We start from the raw sequence: 18,352 nt of genomic DNA, 5'->3' as shown, positions 1-18,352 counted from the left end.
ATTCTCACCCCTGCAGAGGCCTGGCAGGTGACATACCCGGCGGGTGACGTTAGCTCGGTACAGCACCGACTGCACTGCCCAGCCCTGCGAAGAACGCTTCCCTGGGCCATAACCGAACCCTGAGATTTGTCTGAGGCACCGGGCCTCCGCGGTGGGGACGAGTGTCAATAATGCCATCTCACGCCACGCTGAAAGGAGAAGGGTCTCGGCAGCGCAGACCCGGGACCGAGCAACTGCACGTAGCCAGAGGATGCGGCGGAGGGGGGGATGCTACCCAGCCCTCGCTGGAAGGGTCCCACACACCGCTCCCCGGGGAAGGGAGCAGCTCTGGAGGCTAAATCCCGCGCAGATGTACCGCGACACCCCTATGAGCCCCACAGGGGCAGACGTGGGGACCAAAACCGGGCCGTCGCGGCACGGAGGGGCACGATGTCACGGCAGCGGGCTCAGCGCCCGGACAGGGCGGCGGGACCGGCCGGTCCGGCTCCACCCGCGGGGGGAGCCGCCCGGGGCAGAGCCGTGGCCCCGCCGCAGGGAGGGGAGGGCAGGGGAGGGGAACGGAAGGGAAGGGAAGCGGGGGCTCCCCAGGCCGCCCGCCCGCCCGCCCTCACCGTCGATGTTCTCCCGGTCGCTGATGTGCTGCAGGTTGCAGCCCGTGTCCTCCCGGCTCAGCTCGGCCTCGGGGCGGTAGGACTCCAGTCGGGAGTGGGCATTCCTGCGCAGCTTGGGGCTAGAGGAGACGCAGCAGGAGGTGGTGTTCCCCATCTTCTCTGCCCGGCCCTGGCCCGGCCCGGCTCGGGAGGAGGCGAGGGGCGGCCGGTCAGCAGGAGCGGCGGGAAGCCATGGGCAGCGGCGGAGGCGAGGGGGAGCGGCGGGGGAAGAGGCGGCGGCGGCTGCGGCGCCCTGCGGCTGCGCTCGCCGGCGGATCCCCCCGGCGGTTCATCCGCGGAGGCAGCCCCGCAGCGCGGCCCGCCGGCGTGGGCTGCGGCAGCTAAGCCCTCCTCCGCGGGCAGGCAGCGCAGGGCCCGCCGAAGCACAGCCCCATCGCCGGCGGCGGGGCCACCGCGCTCCTCCCCCGCCCCCGCGCAGCCGCCGGGCCCGCTCCACGCACGCACCCACGCGGCAGCGCCGCAGCCTCCGCGGCAGCGGCAGCCGCAGCAGCAGCAGCAGCAGCCGCTCCGGGCGGCCCCCGCTAACCGGTTCCGGTTCAAGCGGGCGGTAACGCCTCCCGCCGGGCGGGCTGCGAGAGCGGCAGCCGCAGCCGTGCCCGCTCCCGGGGGACGGCGGTGCCCGGCTCGGCGGAGGGGGGCTGCCCCGGCAGCCACCGGCGCTGCTGGCGGAGCTCGCCCTCAGCGGCGGCCCCCGGGGGCTCCGGGCGCGCTGGCCGTGGGGCCGCCCGCGGCGCTGAGGGGGCTGCGGCCCGCCACGGCCGCGTTGCCAGCCGGCGGGAACCCAGCCCTCCTGCTTTGAGCGTCCCCAGTCACCCTACGCGCGTATCCGTATGTTTTTACATAAGATAAGAGCAAAGCACGACGTTTGCTGCAGGAAGCGAGGGGGCAGCGGCAGCTGCTGCCCGGCTGAGCGCTTCCCTCCCCGAGGGGGGAGAGGCGCCTGCGGTGCTGCCGGCCCGCTGGGGAGACGTGCCCCAGGAAACCCCGGGGGCAGTTCCGCGGCACGCCGTCCCCCTGGGAAGCCTGGGCGGCGGGCGGCGTGTTCTCCGTTTCGCCTCTGACCTAGGCCTGAACAGCGTAGCGGGCGGACCCCGGCCAGACAGACCGCCTGCCCCACGGCTGAGAAGTCTGCGTGCGGCTGCCGGTCGGAGATCTCCCCCGATGTTTCTTAGCTTTTTAAAGAACGTACGAATTCTTTGAGAACTTGTTGCTAAGAACTTCAGACTGACGGTGTCAAAGATAACTGGCCAGAGGAAGGAGGGTGTGTAACGTGGCCTTACGTACCGCTTTCCCCGTGTTCAGAGCTTTCCCGGTCAAAATCCACTTTTTCGCTATCGGTGTAATGCTAAAGATGGGGATTGTGCATGTTTTTCATTAGGGGTTTGTTTTTTTCCATTTTCAAAATCTCTGCAATCTAAGCAAATTCATGACTACTGGAGGTCTGAGTCATGGTAGTTGAATGGTTACACTGGTCATTTGATAACAGGAAAACACATTTGTGTGTTTGTAAAAAATGCTTTGACTTACAGCCCCGTGTCCAGGGAACCATTACTTGTTACTCTACCAGACATCTCGTGATATCTGATGTTTTCATAAGATCTGCTCAGGTCAGATGATTACATGAAAGACTTCCAAGTTTTCATCCTGCATTTTTTTCGGATCACACATTGCAAAGAAAAAATAATTTTTAATTTTCAACTATCTTTGAATGTCTGTTGGATGCAAATGTACCCTACTGGGATACAAAGAAACACCAAGAAAGAAAAAAGAATAATTTTTTTAAAAAAACATTTTGAGGATGTTTTCTGTAACTGATTTTGTGACACCCCCCCAAGCATGGATGGGCAGGGGTTTGTCAGTTACATTGTCCCTTTGTGTTTGAGTGACTCGAGATGAATAAGAACAGGTTGAGTGTCTTTTGTGTATTAGTGTCTTCAGTAGTTTGCATCCAAACAAAAGGAAATTAAATGTTTGCTGGTGCTCTGGTTTAGAAATGTTACCTTGTAGGATGTAATGCTAACTAGCGCTTTCCACCACCACGTACATAGTAGGTCCTTGCTTCCCGAGGGTACCTTGGGCTCCTCCCTTCGAGCACACCCTGCTCTTCAGCTGTCAGCTGAGCCTGCCCGCAGCCCCGCTCTTCTGCTCGGACCAGGTCTGGGCATAAACTGTGCTCTTGTCGGCAGGGTTGATTAACTCTCAAATGGGCATAAGCAGCGTTCAGAAAATTTCAAACACAATTTTGTAAGAATCAAATCTGTCTGAGCATATGTATAATAGAATAATAAAATGGTGCTGAAACATCTAGCTTACGACATCTCACAGGAGGACCTCAACAGAGCTAGAGAGACCTCTGCAGAAGAATTACCTGTTTGCCTGCCTGCCATGGCTCCCTGACCTGCCCTGTTAGATCCTACCTTCCTGTCGGAATCAGGGGCACTTACCCATTTATGGCCTTTTTGACCTGTAGTGTCCCGGCACGACTACTCCTCGGGTGCCAGTGCCATTGTCTTTCAAGGACATGCTTGGGTAACGTTAACTGGGAAGCCATTGTGTTGCCTTGCCTTGCTGTACCAATCCCACTAAATTTTTTAGGCGTACAGCAAACATTTCATAACCCCTAATTATTTAGAAACTTTTTAACAGCTCTAAACCTGTTATAGCAAATCCTTAGTCAAATCTAGCAATTTATACATATACCACAATTTCCATAAGCTTTGAAACAAAATGGGCAACGACATAATGATGGAGATGGGCTAACTGCAAAGTCTGCTTCTCTAAGTAGATAAGCAGAGCTTAAAAAGACATGTTTTCTTCATTAAAAAGGAATGATTTAAACTTTGGTCTGTATTTAAAACTAATGTTCTAAAAGTAAGCATTTAAAATGTTTTTAAATAGAAAGTATTTAAAACTTGTGATCATCAGTTGTGACCACGTAATCACTAGGTAGCTACCTGTTTTCTTACTTGCAGTCTTTTGTTCTGAATTTTTCATATACCTTTATTCCTCCCCCTTTCACCCTAAGAGATTGCTGAAGTACATTATAACAACAAAGGTGCTACAATACATATTTAAAGATAAAGACAAAGAAAAGGAACGCTGCTCTAGGGTAATGGTCTCCTGCTGGTATCTAAGAGCTGAGAAAAGTAGGTAGGTGAAATACATGTCAGGAAAGCATATTTGGTTTTCAATTACAGTTACTTTATTTCAGCTATATCAAGTGTATGATGCAAATGTAATTGTATTATTTGATAAATATTGGTACAGTAAAGCAAACTGTTGTTCACTGTAGCTTACTGACTTGCTTAGATGTCATGTATGTCACAAGAAGATCTTTTGTGTCTTTATTTGATTAGAGACCATTCTATTACTTGAGGTTTAAGACTATGTGTTTTAATGAGTTTGCCCTCCTGAGCCACTTCATGCATCAGCTGAGGAACACCATAAAGCTCCTTAAACTAAGGCCAAGGCTTTCAAGATTGGTCAGCGCTGAGGTACCTCTGTTTACAAAGGGCTTATTCCTGCACAAAGATATTTTTAAATCTGTAGCATCTCCACTATATGGAAGACGATGAATTTTAATAGGTTAAATATTAGTGATGTGACCCGTTAAATTTTGTGCTTGAAATCTTCCTGGAACATTGTCGAAAAATGTGTTTCAAACCAGCAGATGTAGGTCGCCGTTTTGCTTAGATAAGACTTTTTTTATCTATTTTGAGTAGATAAAAATGATAAATGTTGTTTAATCCAAAACTACTTTCTGCTTGCAAACCAAACGATATGGGAAGCACAGTTTAAAAAAAATCCTTAAGATAAATGAAGGTGACAACCAGATCTTTTGATTCTGCTTGTCTTTCAGATACAGTCTGAGAAATTTGTGTCACACAATACCTTCCCCATACCGCCATCTAATGTTTAATAAGAGTCCTACTAGCAATTTGGGCATATATTCACTCTAAAATGCCATATTGTCAAATTTATCACTGAGCTAATCGTATGGAGTTTAAGCAAAAGCTTAAAATGAACATTCCTATGTAAAAAGTGATCTGGCTGGTCAACTGGATCATACCCTAAACTCTGTTGATTGTAATAGCTAAATTTCTTTTGACTATAATATTAAATTCCAAATCAACTAAAACCGCAGTGATGAACGCACCTGAGGAATGTTCATTATTATCCCTCTATAATTCTATTTGTTGTTACTTATGTTTATTGTTACAAGCCTGAATTCAGTAGCAGTAAAAGACTTTCTTCCTCAAGGCACGTTCAGAATGCATCCTACTTGATTCTGACGCAACCCGTATGGCGAAGCCTTTCACTGTGCTCCTCAAGAGAATGCATTCGTGGATCATGTCTTAGATTCCCACCCCTATGCACTTGGATGGACTACTCCTGTGGCAGATTTCCCCTTTGCTTAAGCTGTTGATTCTTCTAGGATTAAGGCAGTCTCCTCTTTCTTGGAGGGAGAAATCCAGTGCTTGCCAAAAACCATCCTTTCAGCCTTGTCACAAGTTACCTGAAGCCCTTTCTATGCCTACCCCAACCATCGTGCCGTCATCAGAGATACTTGGAGATTTCTGTGGCACTTAGCAGGTAGCTGCAGCTACTGTTCGCAGGAAAGACATCAAGACCTAACAAGACGTATGTAAGAGATGGGAGTTACTGCTTAGCGTTACCTAGCTTAAAAATACTCAAATGATATCAGTGAAGTTAGTCCTTTGGTGAATGGCACTCCTGTTTCTCAGAAATCAAGTACCTTATTTGAATCGGAGAGAAGCATGTAAAGAGTAAATCAAGACTTCTTTTGAAGATAAAGGGAGAAATTTGGGCTACCTAGTTCATGTATTTATTTAACTTTAGTGCATGAATTAGGATATTAATCTCGTGCTAGCCGATGAAGAGATACTGTTCTAGCAATAATTCAGAGCACAAAGTCAAGGTCCTGCTCTGAAGTGCATGGCAACTAGAGGATCCTATCTATTTTCATTTACTATAAAGGAGGAAATAGGTGATTCAAGAAGGAAGGTGATACACCAGAGAGCAGGTGTTAGAATATTTCCCTAAATGTACATAGCCCAGATAAGTGTATATTATTATAATTTTTATTATTGCCATATTATTCACCAGCTTGAAATCGCTGCAGAAAGAGGCATTTTGCCCTCAACTAGGGAAAGACTGTTCATTGTTTAGGTAAAGCACTTCAAGAACAACTATGCTGGAATATTAAAACATGTATCTCTCTAACTGTTCATAATAATTTTTTTTTTTTTTATTTCTTCAGGGATGGAGCAAGATAAGATCTGCACTTGGAAGCAGCCAGAAACCCACACATTACGCGTATGAGGGAAGATCACCCATTCAGCACAGATCTGCAATGAGAATCGGGAGGGGAGGAGTCAGTTTAGCAAGTTGTACCATGGATGCTCTTGCATTGTGGAGGAAGGCACGGGCAATTGGATTTTAACCAGCTGGGTGGAATTTGATTGGATTAGCTTTGGCACAGTTTCACATACTCTTAATTCATCAGTGAATGGAGTAACTATGCTGGAAAGCTAATGGGGAAAAACAACATTGCCCCTGATGCTACTGTCATAGGCAGATAGAGCACAATCCCGTACAGTTTCTTTCTGTGTTTTTCTCTCTTCATTCTCTCCCCAGTTAGTTTTTTTGTGCCAGTGTGTGTCTTCCCATATCAGGATTGGCTGCCTTTTCTTGGTCTGAGATCTTGGCATGTAAAGAGCAATAATTACCCAATAGTATGGCTTGATGACTACGAGCAACGGTGGGAGTGCCCCCTCTTGAACAATAAAACCCCTTGTAGAGAAAAGCCTAACTAAGCAAAACAAAATAATGCGTAAAAACAGGCAGTGCTGCCACAAAGCACTTTGCCAGCTAGAGAGTCTGTATGGAGCATGAATAAAAGCCTACTGTGTTTTAGTCCTTTCTGCTTGTGAAAAATTCCATTCTAAAAAGAGATATCTGTTAATCTGTTCTGATTTCATACAAGTCTAGGCAAGTATAACTTCTTTAGTTTCAATGAAGCTAGTCCTAATTTACACTAAGAATGAGATCTGAACCAGGCCCTGCAATTTGGGATAGTATGTTCAGACAGAAGTGTTTTCTCTCAAATTCATCTGAAGAAAATAAAAAACCCCACTTTCACCCAACTCTCAATACCTAGCAATTTTGAGTATCGGTCGTGGCAGCTCACAGTTAGAAACATTTATGTGTAGTATGACCTTACAAGTCCTGTATTATGAACTAATATAGGTTAATATGCAAGGGATTGAAGTATTCAGAAACATAGCTCACCAGAAAAGCATGTGTCTGTACATACGTGTGCTCAGGCTGACCCCTCTGTATGAAGAAGAGCATCAGGGAAGTTTATTACTTTAGCCTACACCTCCCTAGAAGACCAGCCTTTTTAACTAGAATAATAGAAGGCTTTGTTTGAAGAATAGATTTGAAGAAAAGTTAAAGGTTTCAGAGACAGGGAATCAAGCGAAACATGGTGAACAGTACAGACTCATCTCAAGAACTGTTCCCGTGAAACACATTCTCAAACTGAGTAAAGTTCTGCTAAGTATTAACGTCTATATTGAGTGAAAATAGACTTTTCTCAGTTAATTTTCAAATCAAGAGGTGAAATGAAGGAGTGAGGAAGTTCTCAGTATGAAAATTAAAGCTCTTGAAGTATGCAAGTTTTCGACAGAGAAGCGTCCAGACATGAACCTTGTTGATTTTTAGCAAGGTACTACGATTATAAATGCCCGTAGGAACTCAGTTAGAATTGCAGAGAGGCCAAAAATCACCCTTCTCGAGACAAATCCCCCAAGTTTCTGTATATGTGCCTGGAAAATACAGAAAAATGGAAATATGGATCTTGGAGGTAAAGAACTAAAAATTAATTAATGCACTTAACAAATGAACAGCAGATGTATCATTCTAAGTGGGTACTTCTTAAAGATTTTGTTCCGCTTCCTCAGGTCCTACATGGTATTAGGCGGTACCCTTTCCTTTGAAAAATAATGTAAGATTGAAAACTATGCACCTAAATGGGCCAAAAGTTTTTCTTTATTTTCTATTTGAAGAGTGAATTCTTGACACCAATGGGCATTGGTGTCAATGTCCTTTGAGTAGAAAGGCTGGCCTACCAAAGTAATAAAAGCATTAACCTCTTTTTATGATTTCCAAAGTCCTCTCCCTCTCAGTGAAAAAGTACCCAGGACATAAGCAAGCCTACAGAATTAAAATTGAGGCTCCCATATGAACATTTAAAAATTTTCCCTCGAATATAGCAAAAGCTGGCATGATCGTTAGAATCAGTTTCCATTGCTTTGGTAAAAAAAAGAAGAGAAGGCTTTCTCCTTTAACCAGGTGAAGCTCGCTTCATTTTTACTTCAGTTGCTATTAGCAAGCCTTCAGTTAGACACATCATAAGTGATCTGAAAGGAAAGCTTGAACTCTTTCTCCGTATTCATTTACTACATTTTAAGCTATGTGATCACAGAGATAGTAGTACTGCTTGCTTTATTTTTGAGAATAACGACCCACTGATTTGCACACAGTCAAGGAACCCAGATTCAGTTTTCTGCTCCACTGCAGACTGTGTGCAAGACGTTTGAAAACCCCTTCATCCCTGTTTCTCAGGTCCCTTTCAGAGAAATGGGAATAACATAATCTCACTATATGAAAGGGTATTTTTTAAGACGAAAAGGTTTAAAACAGCAAGTTGTTCATGTGTTACAGGAAAGAGGACCAAATAAATAAAATGGCAAGATTACTCTGTAATCGCAGATATGCTATCCTATCGTGGTACCTCTGATGGGCACACTAACATTGCTCGATGCAGACAGTGCCTGTACCTGTCAGTAAACGTGAAACGAATTCTTGGATGTTGTAATACATTTTGCCACTTGCGTAGCTTATTAACTTTGCTGTCATCATCACTCAACAAGCAGATACATCAGCTAATAGAAGAAATGCCAAGGTGAGAATAGTAAGTTCATAGGTTAAAAAAGTCATCTTTTCTCTGTAAATAGAGTTGGTATAAATCACCAGAGTCTGCAAAATGGGCCTGGGAAAATTAGTCACTGACCTACAAACACTTCCCGCTGGATGTCTGTGAATCCGTTTCACACAGTTAAAAGTGACAAGAGCTAAAGCAGATAAAGAAGCAGGAGCATATGGTAAAATAAAGAACAGTATGTCCTGGCAAACATGAAAACAAAACCAAGAAGCACAAGTAATAAAAATACATTAATACTATTGTGCAATTATTCTAAATTGTCAAAAGGCAAAATGACCCATTTAAAGCTACTTTCTAATAAAAATAAAAATCGGGGAATGCTTTTTAAACTCTTAATGAGGAAATGATTATATACTTTCACGATCCTGCAGTCCTTGTGGCAGCTCTGGAATTTTAGCAGCTGGCCAGCCAGAAGGCCTTGTGATCTGCCATTGCATCTAGCAACGTGTGCTTAAACAGGGAACTCGGCACAGCAATTTCTGTAGAAAACTGCTGACTAACATCGGGAAGAATCTAGTCAATTTGAATTACACTTGAAATTAAAGATAATGTAATTAATGATGACATTTTTATCTCAAATAAGGATCTAGCTTGCTGTTTTTCTTTCTAAGTTAATGCTGCCCTTCACTGCTGGAACTCTTTAGCTAACACTTTCCCAAAGTGTCCTCTGCTGATAGACCTCTGTCACTCATAAAATACCCCTTGGGGAGTGCTACAGGAAATAAAATATATGCATTAGAACAGGTGTTTTCTTAGGCCCAGTTTACTGCATCGCCAGGTTTATTGTAGCATAATTTTGTTGTGCTCATGAGCGTGACACTTTAAAAACACTGACTAATTTGGTGATGAGTGTCCCTTTATTTTAAAGCTACTTAACTAGAAAGGATTTAGAGACACCAGATTTTTACATTCCAGGAACTTTGAACTGCACATATTTTAACAACTAAGTTCTAATTAAAGAACATAAAAGCATATTACAACGTATGACTATAAATTGCAGCCCTCCTAGATATGCTTGGCTCCAAACTGAGAAGACAGGCCTCCTCAAATTCATTTTTAAAAACAGAAAGATACCTTGTATAATACAGGACAGAATATCTGTCTATAAGCATATGCACGTTTTCTTCAAATTTTATTATAAAACTTCTAAAATAGCAGCAAGATCTTTCTAATAAATAGCAAAAGCACAATAAAAAAGGACTTTTTTTGGTTCTGCAATCTCTGAGTTAAAATAATTTCTAATACTGGGTGAAATACATGAATTGCAAAATTTGGTACAAGATTACAAAGCAAAATGCTTTCTTTGGAGTGCTTAGGCAATTCAGGTCAGATGTTCGCAGTTGCCCCTTAAAGCTTTAAAGCCAATGAAATCCAGTCTTTGGACTTTATTTATGTATTCAGGTTATACAAAGTCTCTAACCTCAACCTTCATTGTCTTTGTCCGTAATAAAGTTGCTAAAGATACATCTCACTATTTCAATATGGTGGGTTATCCATAATGATAATACAGTATTTTCTCTGAGTCTAGTAACCAGTTTTATAATTTTCCCGGTTGTTCAGACTGAGATATGTTAAGAATTCACAGCTGGTATGGGACTGCCTACATAGCTAAAATATGTGTCTTGGTGGTGGCTAAGATTTCTCATCAAATGTGTGTTGGCAAAGTGTTTAGGTTCAGGGTAAGTCATACTGCTGGCCACAGTGTAGCCAACAAAAAGAGAAAAAATGAGACATGGAAGTAATGCAAAATACATTTTCTATCATTCAGCTAGAGTGTTAGGGCTCACAGACTCTTTGAGTTTGATCTATACCCTTAATCATGCACAATCCCATTGACGAGTTAAAAAAAGGAAAAAAAAAAACCCACAAAAAAACCAAAAGCAGCTTTGCAGAACAAAACTCCCCAGAAGCACCCATTGGAAGAGACAGAAATGCAACCACCGAGTTAACTGTCTCACTGCAAGAGCTCACTCCCCCAAATATCCTGCCTTTATACATGCTTAAACTTAATGTACACATCTGCAGATGTCATCAAAGCAGTAAATGTGTCAGGGGCCCCTGTAGAATAATGCATCCCTAAAACCTGAATGGTAGGGTCAGTCACAGGGAAAGTCCCAACAACTCCAAGACCTAGCCTGACCACTCCTTCATCCTCGCTCTGCCTTGCTCAGTCTTAGCAAGTCCATATTTATTAAGACTATTCCTTTTTTTTTTTTCCATAGAGGATAGGTCGTGTTGTAAAAAGTGTATTTCCACTGACTGCATCAAGTCACTCGGGCCCAATGACAGCAACGCTTGCACGTACCTAAGAGGGTCATTTCAGAAGGGAGATTTGCCACCCTGAACTTTGGAGGTAAATGCCTCCTTTTCAGTGAAACTAAACAAGAACCAACGGCCGAACTTTCATTTGCACCATTGAAAACCTCACCCTACAACAGATGTTTCCAATATACAGAACTTCTAGATCCTGCTAATGGTACGCAAATTATTTCAAAATGGCAAACACAGAAAGACACAAAACTGTCCCTTTTTCCTTTCCCTGGGACAAAGCATAGTACATAACCAGAGGAAGGAAAATCGTTGCGTGTTATTTCCTTCTGCACACACATGCACATTGAGTTGGGAACTTTTGCTGCCCCTGATAATGCAGTTCCCTAACTTTTATGATGATCTCCCCAAAAAGCCAAGATATGCTGTCTGAAACTCACTCTAAATCACAGGTGTTCACTGTTACAGAACTGGCTGTCCTGATCTCCCATATGCATGATCATGCCTGTTCCCCTCTGCCAACATTACTATTTGTTTGGCCATATAGGAAGCTACATCAGGAGCCTGTTCCAGTTGAAGCTAAAAGCCAAAAATGTTTTCAGCCAGTTTCTAACCCAGCTTACCATGTAGTTGCGCTAATGTTATTACTAGCTCAAGAGAAGCAGTGGAAATACGTGACTGGGGAAAGATAGGACTGGTTTTCCGGGTCACGGTCTCACTCGAGGGGCTTAAGTGACTGAGACAACAGCCTAAATTTGGGAATCATGTCCGAGAGCAAATGTATTCTCATCAATCCTCTCTCTTTATTATTACTCCTACACTGCCACTTCCTTTTCCAGGACATTTCAATGTTTTTTCAAAGAAAGATGCTGAAATAAGAGCAGGACAGTATTTTTCATCAAGTGAATTTGACTAGTGCCAGACAACTGTACCTTCAGCAGTTTATTTGAAATCTTCCACGGTGCTGTTCTCTCTATATTGGTTATATCATTTGCTTCCACTTCAGGAACCTGGAACATCAGACAGCATTGCTGAGGACAGACTAAGACTTAGAAATATACAACATAGATACTGAAACAAGCACTGGCTTTTTATTAATCCTGTTATCTTTATCTGTCGTGCTGGAAATCATAATTCTGAATTATCTCATTTCACAAGCAGAGCTGCTGGACCTCTGCTTGTCTAATTTTGGAAATGTATTTTTAAGTAAAAGATGCAATGCTTTCTGCTGTGTCGAAGGAAAATTAGAATCGTAATGTTCTGTCAGAGGAGGAGTTACATATTTTTGACAACGGAAAAAAGTTCAGCTGGAAATGCGAGGCTATGTAACCAAGTGAAACTTAATCTCTTTTCATGCCACTTCTCAGAAAGAAAATATTAACAGCTACTGCACAATCACCAACTCACTCCAGCTCACTATCAGTTAGACATGCAGAAATTGCAAGCTACGGGATTCTACTTCCAAAGTTGTGATGTCATGCTAGTCTTGACTTCTAGGAATCTACTTGACTGTTAGAGGAGGTGATGCAGTAGAGAGATTGAGAAGGACATTGGCTGCTCCCTACACAAAACCAACAAAAATATATTACATCAGGAAATAACCAATTATAATAAATTTGAGGTGATTTACCCTTTGAGGAAGGGCCTACAAATGCAAAGCTCTCTCAATTCTTACTAATGCCTTTGAGATTATACAGTGTTAATTTTATGAGCAGTGTTGGCATGAGAGTCCTAGAAAAATAATTTTCACACACTTCTAGAACAAGTATAGCCTGGAAGAATGAAATCTTAGCTTCCTTGCAGTTGTCTCCAAGTTTACTGAATTTCACCTGAAAGAAGAGAAAAATTACTCCTTCAGTTCTTGAAGTCTAGGTTAAGAGTGGGCAGTTTTTGTTCTGGGCATTTTTGAGATAAGGATACTTGCATATTGTCCCGAGTATCTCATTAATACTTTTACTTACAAAAATACTTTTACTTTTTATTGTACACATCTGGGACTTCCCCTGGAAATATTTTTATGGGCAGAGGTCAAGGTTTTTCAGATTTTGTCCAAGATTTCTAGACCCAGGTATGTCTAGATTGGACTGCCGCATTGTCCACATCATCTGCCTATCAACTCTACATGCATTAATTTTTCACATTTCCTGAAAAGTTTCACAGCATTGTATGTTCACAGCGTTCACAGCTGCGTATACCAAGTATACTTGCTTCTTCTTGCCCATGAGATCTGGGAAATCCTGCTTTCTTGTCTCTGTCAAGGCATTCCAGTTCTTTTCATTTTACACAGGAAGGAAACAGGCCCTCTTTAGTACCTCTATTTTATTAATCTTAGCATCATTCGCATCTTTGAAGCTTCTCTCACCCACAGTACATACAGTGCTGAGTAGTGGCTGTCTTGGTTACAATACCCTGCATACACATGAAAAATTATAAAGACTAAGAAAAGTAGAGTGAAAAAGAGAGTTAAAAATATTATTTGGAAAAAATATATTTTTAGAATAAAATTGTCCATCCGCAGTGCAATTTTGGAATGTATAAATGTAACTTAATAAAGAAACAATTCCTGCCTTCACTGCAGAACTTGGAAACTGCATAAGGCACAGGTTGGCCAACAGTCCTGGGACAGAATTCCCAACATAGGCATACCCCCATCCTTGCGTATGCACAGGAGACCATCACCTCCAGTCTTGATCCAGTTTTAGGGCAGATCTCCGGGGAATACAAGGTTCACATTACAAGTGAACCTTGCCTCATTTGTGTAATTAGCTGTCAAGGCAAAGGAAACAAGGTTGAGTCACTCTCCTACAAAATAAAAATGCATTTTTTACAAATAAGGGATAGAATGCAAGTCCTCAGACTGGTGGTACAAATCCTAACCTGCCTGTAGAACAAGTGGATTCAAACACTTGGCCTGAATAAACACAAATCCCAGCTCTCTAATAAGGCCTGAAACAGAGAAGTGTTGCACAACCTGGATTAGCATTTTTCACGTGATATCCACGTGTAAGCTGTGGGACTAACAGTAGAACGCTGTTTTCAGCTCAGGCTTCTGCACGTAAAGATGTGCTGTCTTCACTAGCCACCGAACTCAGGAGAACTCCAGTGTGGTTTACAGAATTTTCTTTGCAAGACTATCGTCCCTAAGCATTGTACAGGAAGCTTAGGCAACAAACTAAGGTATCAGGATTTCACGACTGGTGTAGCATTTAGAGCTTATTCGTGATCCATCCAAGAACTTGTTGTAAGTTCTTGGATGTAAGATGTTGTAAGAATAGGAATTAGGTTACAGGTTCACAGATTTGAGATTCTGAAATCACAGAAGTAAACATCACAATGACAGATGCATATATGCCATTAACTAACCATTATCAAATACACATTTACGCTAAGCTTTTGCTTCAATTCCCAGCATTTAATGAATGTAGCACAGAGAAGCACACACAAGATACTCTGTTCTGCTCGATCTCTTATTTTGAAATGCATCTTAATTGCACAGCCCTATTCTTTTATCATATATCCCAGGAGAACATAGGAATTGTCATAACAGAGCGGGCACTGTAACCACCCACCTTCACTTCCTGCATTATGGACATCGTGGATGCAAGTTAAATGGCAGTCGTGGTATCAAGCCAGTTTCCAACAAAAGGGTACCCTGTTCACCTCATTTTACACTTTCCAGAGTTCATTTTTTATGAAAAGCCATGAGCCAGACAGCATCTTCATCACACCCGCTGGTCTCTTCAGGTCAAAAGAGGCCAATGGAAGCTATCACAGGGCAGTTGAATGTTGTTATATCCATTCCGGGGTTTCATACTCCTGGGCTGTCAAGTCAGAAGCCTTCACTGGCATTGTATGTTTGGTTTGGGGCTTCTTGTGTGGGTTTTTTTTGGTTGGTTGGGTTTTTGCTGTGGCTTTTTTTTTTTTTTTTGTAATAAGAAATGAAACGTTATTCCATCATAAACCAAATATTTTTACCCAGCCATAGCAGGAGGCAGCTGCCTTTGTCACTAACCAATTTCCTTCTTATAATAAAGGGAAAAGCACTGCTGAAGAAATTATTGAGGTGCTGATTGGTTGCAAGTAGAGACTAACTCTGTCGTTAGTCTATGGGATTTTCTGAGGGAGAAGGAGTCTATGTACCTCTCTCTCTTTGGCAACTAAGGAGCTCAGTTTTGTAACTCTTTATGTCATTGTTACTTCCACCATTGAGCTTACCGAGTATCCTGGAGTCCTATATTTACTGCACATCTGCATTGGAAACCTATTATGTACGTAATTTAACTATATGGACCAAAATAATACCCATTTTCAGGGAAAGCTTCCCTAACAGTCTATTTCAACAAGCTAATCTATATTTCTGTATCCAAGTGTACTGAGCATCACCAGTTAAAAGACTTCGCTATCCTACCTACTAATGCAAATCAATTTAATTCCAATCTGCCAGACTGTATAAGTAAACGGAATGGCGAGGTGCAGAGGATAACACACAGAAACCGCAACAGTGTAAGACAACCACTGGATTCCAGATGGGACCAGCTAGGTCATAGACATACAGAATCGTAGAAGCAAGATCCATAACTCTGTAAGTCAAGATTTTTTTTGGTGAGGTGCTGGTAAGACTGAAAGCATATGCTTAAATACAGCATAACAAATAGGTTTCTGTCTGCACAGAGAAGTAATCACGTGTCCTCAAGCTGCCAGCATCAGTGGCAAGTGGTACTGCAAAGGAAGACAAAAATAACTTCAAACATTTTCAGATCTGCACTGATTATTAATTTATGTAGTTCATCTGAATAACATAACTTTTGAAGTTGACATCTGGAATCCAAATAAACTAAATAACTATCTAGGTTAGACTAGAGATATGGGTTGGGGAACTTTATTGCAATATACAATTTGTACGTTGTGCAATGTTCAATTTTAAACCTTCCTCCCTAACAAAAAAAAAACCCAATCTTGTGAAGAGTTTAGGGGTTTTATTGTGAGGCTGTTTCACAGGTAACGGTGAATTCTCATTTACATGCCATTGCTGACAATTAACTTATTGACAGAAATCCAACACGTTTTAACAAAATAAGTTGACAACACTTTAGAATCTTCTCCTGGGATTGTGTATTTTCAATTCCAAATGAACATTTGAGTCATTCCTAAGAGTCGCAGTCGCACATTAGTTTAAGCCCTGTTTGTATTCTTATGCAATTGTTCAACTCTGTAAATATCCCTAAAATATTTCTAGAATACATTCAAAAGGTTAAGAACTACTCAGAAATAATTAAGTTTTTACTAAACCTTGGGTTATGCTAAATAAGGTAAAATATGCTAGCTGATAAGGAAGAGTAAAGAAAAGAGAAATAAAATAATCATTACCATAATCTAGTATTTAATGGTCACGGAGATCTTTGTACTTTAGACTTATAAAAGTATTTATATCCACATTCACCAAGGTAGAAAAATTAATGAGAACATGATGAGATATTTGACTAAACATACCGCAAGAAGGTCAGATCTAAAGAAAGGGTTTGCTATCTAAAATGGGATATGAATGAACTTGGGATATCTCGATTCTTAAGATTAAGAGCTCCTGACATGACTACAGTTTTGCTCCTTGTTAACAGCTACAGTTTTTTCAGTCCTCATAGGGCTGCTTACACTCAACCTAACCAGAATCCAGAACGCAGGCCTGGTACCATTAGGGATATCAATTAGCTTCGAAGTTGCAAAACCTACCTCATGCTTTCAGATCAAACTTGACATATGAAGCCAACAAAGCTATTACGACCCTTTAAAATTACATAATCCACGCCCGGGATGTTTATGGAGCATCTTCTGTGGCACAGAATCAGGATTACCCTCCCAGCTGTGTGGGACCTGCATTCAATTCCTCCTCTGCCCAAGAACATTCAACCTTACCTCTCCTGGGAAGAGTCTTTAACTACCACGCTAGTCGGGGTCTGCCATCTGTACACCATTGCTCTGACAATACAATCTCCACTTCCTTACCATAGCTGTTCCTCTCAGAATTTTTTCTTCAAGATGAAAGCTGATCTGTCTTGAGAAAGGTCAGGAATTTATAACCTTAGTGTTGGGTGTATCTTGACTAACTTTAGCTATTGAAAAGTCAGCCCTCTCTTCTTCGCTCTTCTCTGAACTGCTTGTATGTTCAGTGGAAGGAAAGGGACTTCATCAAGGGCAAATAATTCCATCCTCAAAGAGTTACGGACTGCACTGTGGAAACACTGCCTGTGATCCCACTGAAATAGAGGATTAGACTACAGAGGAATACCTAGATTTTAGATGACCATTGTTAGGTAAGATGTATTACTTCAAGCAATTAACAAACTTGTCCAGGAGTCGGAAGAAATAAGTCTTGGACTCTCCATGTCTGCTCCTATAAACATTTCCAAATTTTAACACAAGTCATGTATTGCGTAGAGAGCTTGTGCACATTGAGAGAGAGATCCAGTTACCATACTCAGGACAAGATATCTAGAGTTTAGACGTGCAACAATTTACTGTATGATCTCATGTCTGGCCCTTAAGGTAATACTATTTCCCACAGCAGGTTCACAAATGCCATTGTAGTTCTCTTGGGTACCATTGACATGGGATGCTCTTTAAGGTTCCGCCCCCTTTAGAGCCTCTGCGGTGATGAGGCACAAGTACATCTGCAGTTCAAGTTCCAGATGTGAAGCACTCTGTTCTTCAGGCAGTTCTGCTTCTCTCATCATCAGACATATTCAGCTTCATGAGTGCTGAAGGAGAACCAGGCATAGCACTCCAGACTCATTTCATATGACTCCTACGGAATACTTGGCTAAGACAGGAGGCATTACTATTTTTTCCATCCCATTTGTTCCAGTAAACTCCTTCATTTTGCCTCAGGTACCCACTGGGTTTGGGGTTTTTTGTTGTTGGGGAGGGGTTGGTTGGTTGGTTGGGGTTTTTGTTTTTTGTTTTGTTTTTTTTTTTACTTAGATAAGTAGCTTTAAAAAAAAAAAAAAAAAAGACAACTTTAGTAAGCATCTGTTGGTTCACATGGAAAAGCTGCTGCCAGGTCCACCTAGGCTTTCTGCTACCATTATCGACTGACATGAGCAAACAAAACCTGCTGATTTGGGCTAATGTCACATACCAAATATCACCTGGTCACGCATCAGCTACACTCCCTGTATTTTTGGATACGTTTTTATCTTGCATTATGTTGCTAAAGATTCAAAGCAGATTAATTCATCAGGAATATATCTTTAATCACATTTAAAATGTATTTAACCATTGTGCTTATGAAGGAGTGTTATTCTATAGGTTTATTTCCTTACCATGTATTTTAACCGAGCTGCTGTTTTTACACCACTTCTCTATATTACTGCAAAGTTAATGTTTTATT

General features: G+C 42.2%; 1 protein-coding gene and 1 long non-coding RNA gene across 2 annotated transcripts in view; one reads left to right on the top strand and one right to left on the bottom strand.

Moving 5' to 3' along the window:
• Window positions 1-1,053, bottom strand: part of CCNY (cyclin Y) — a 130,369-nt gene extending 129,316 nt beyond the window's left edge. Inside the window, exon 1 of the mRNA XM_076331868.1 lies at window positions 612-1,053. Within this exon, the coding sequence (XP_076187983.1) occupies window positions 612-765 (154 nt within the window). The 5' untranslated portion in view covers window positions 766-1,053. The remainder of the gene's footprint in view (window positions 1-611) is intronic.
• A 385-nt stretch (window positions 1,054-1,438) lies between these two features.
• Window positions 1,439-6,616, top strand: LOC143157534 (uncharacterized). Its single transcript, XR_012994817.1, has 2 exons — window positions 1,439-1,932; window positions 5,953-6,616. It is a non-coding gene; the product is annotated as an uncharacterized LOC143157534 (long non-coding RNA).
• The last annotated feature ends 11,736 nt before the right edge of the window (window positions 6,617-18,352 follow it).

This window comes from Aptenodytes patagonicus, chromosome 2 (genome assembly GCF_965638725.1).
Source record: "Aptenodytes patagonicus chromosome 2, bAptPat1.pri.cur, whole genome shotgun sequence".
NCBI lineage: Eukaryota > Metazoa > Chordata > Aves > Sphenisciformes > Spheniscidae > Aptenodytes > Aptenodytes patagonicus.
The sequence above is the reverse complement of the archived record's forward strand: the minus strand, read 5'-3'. Positions and strand labels throughout refer to the sequence as shown.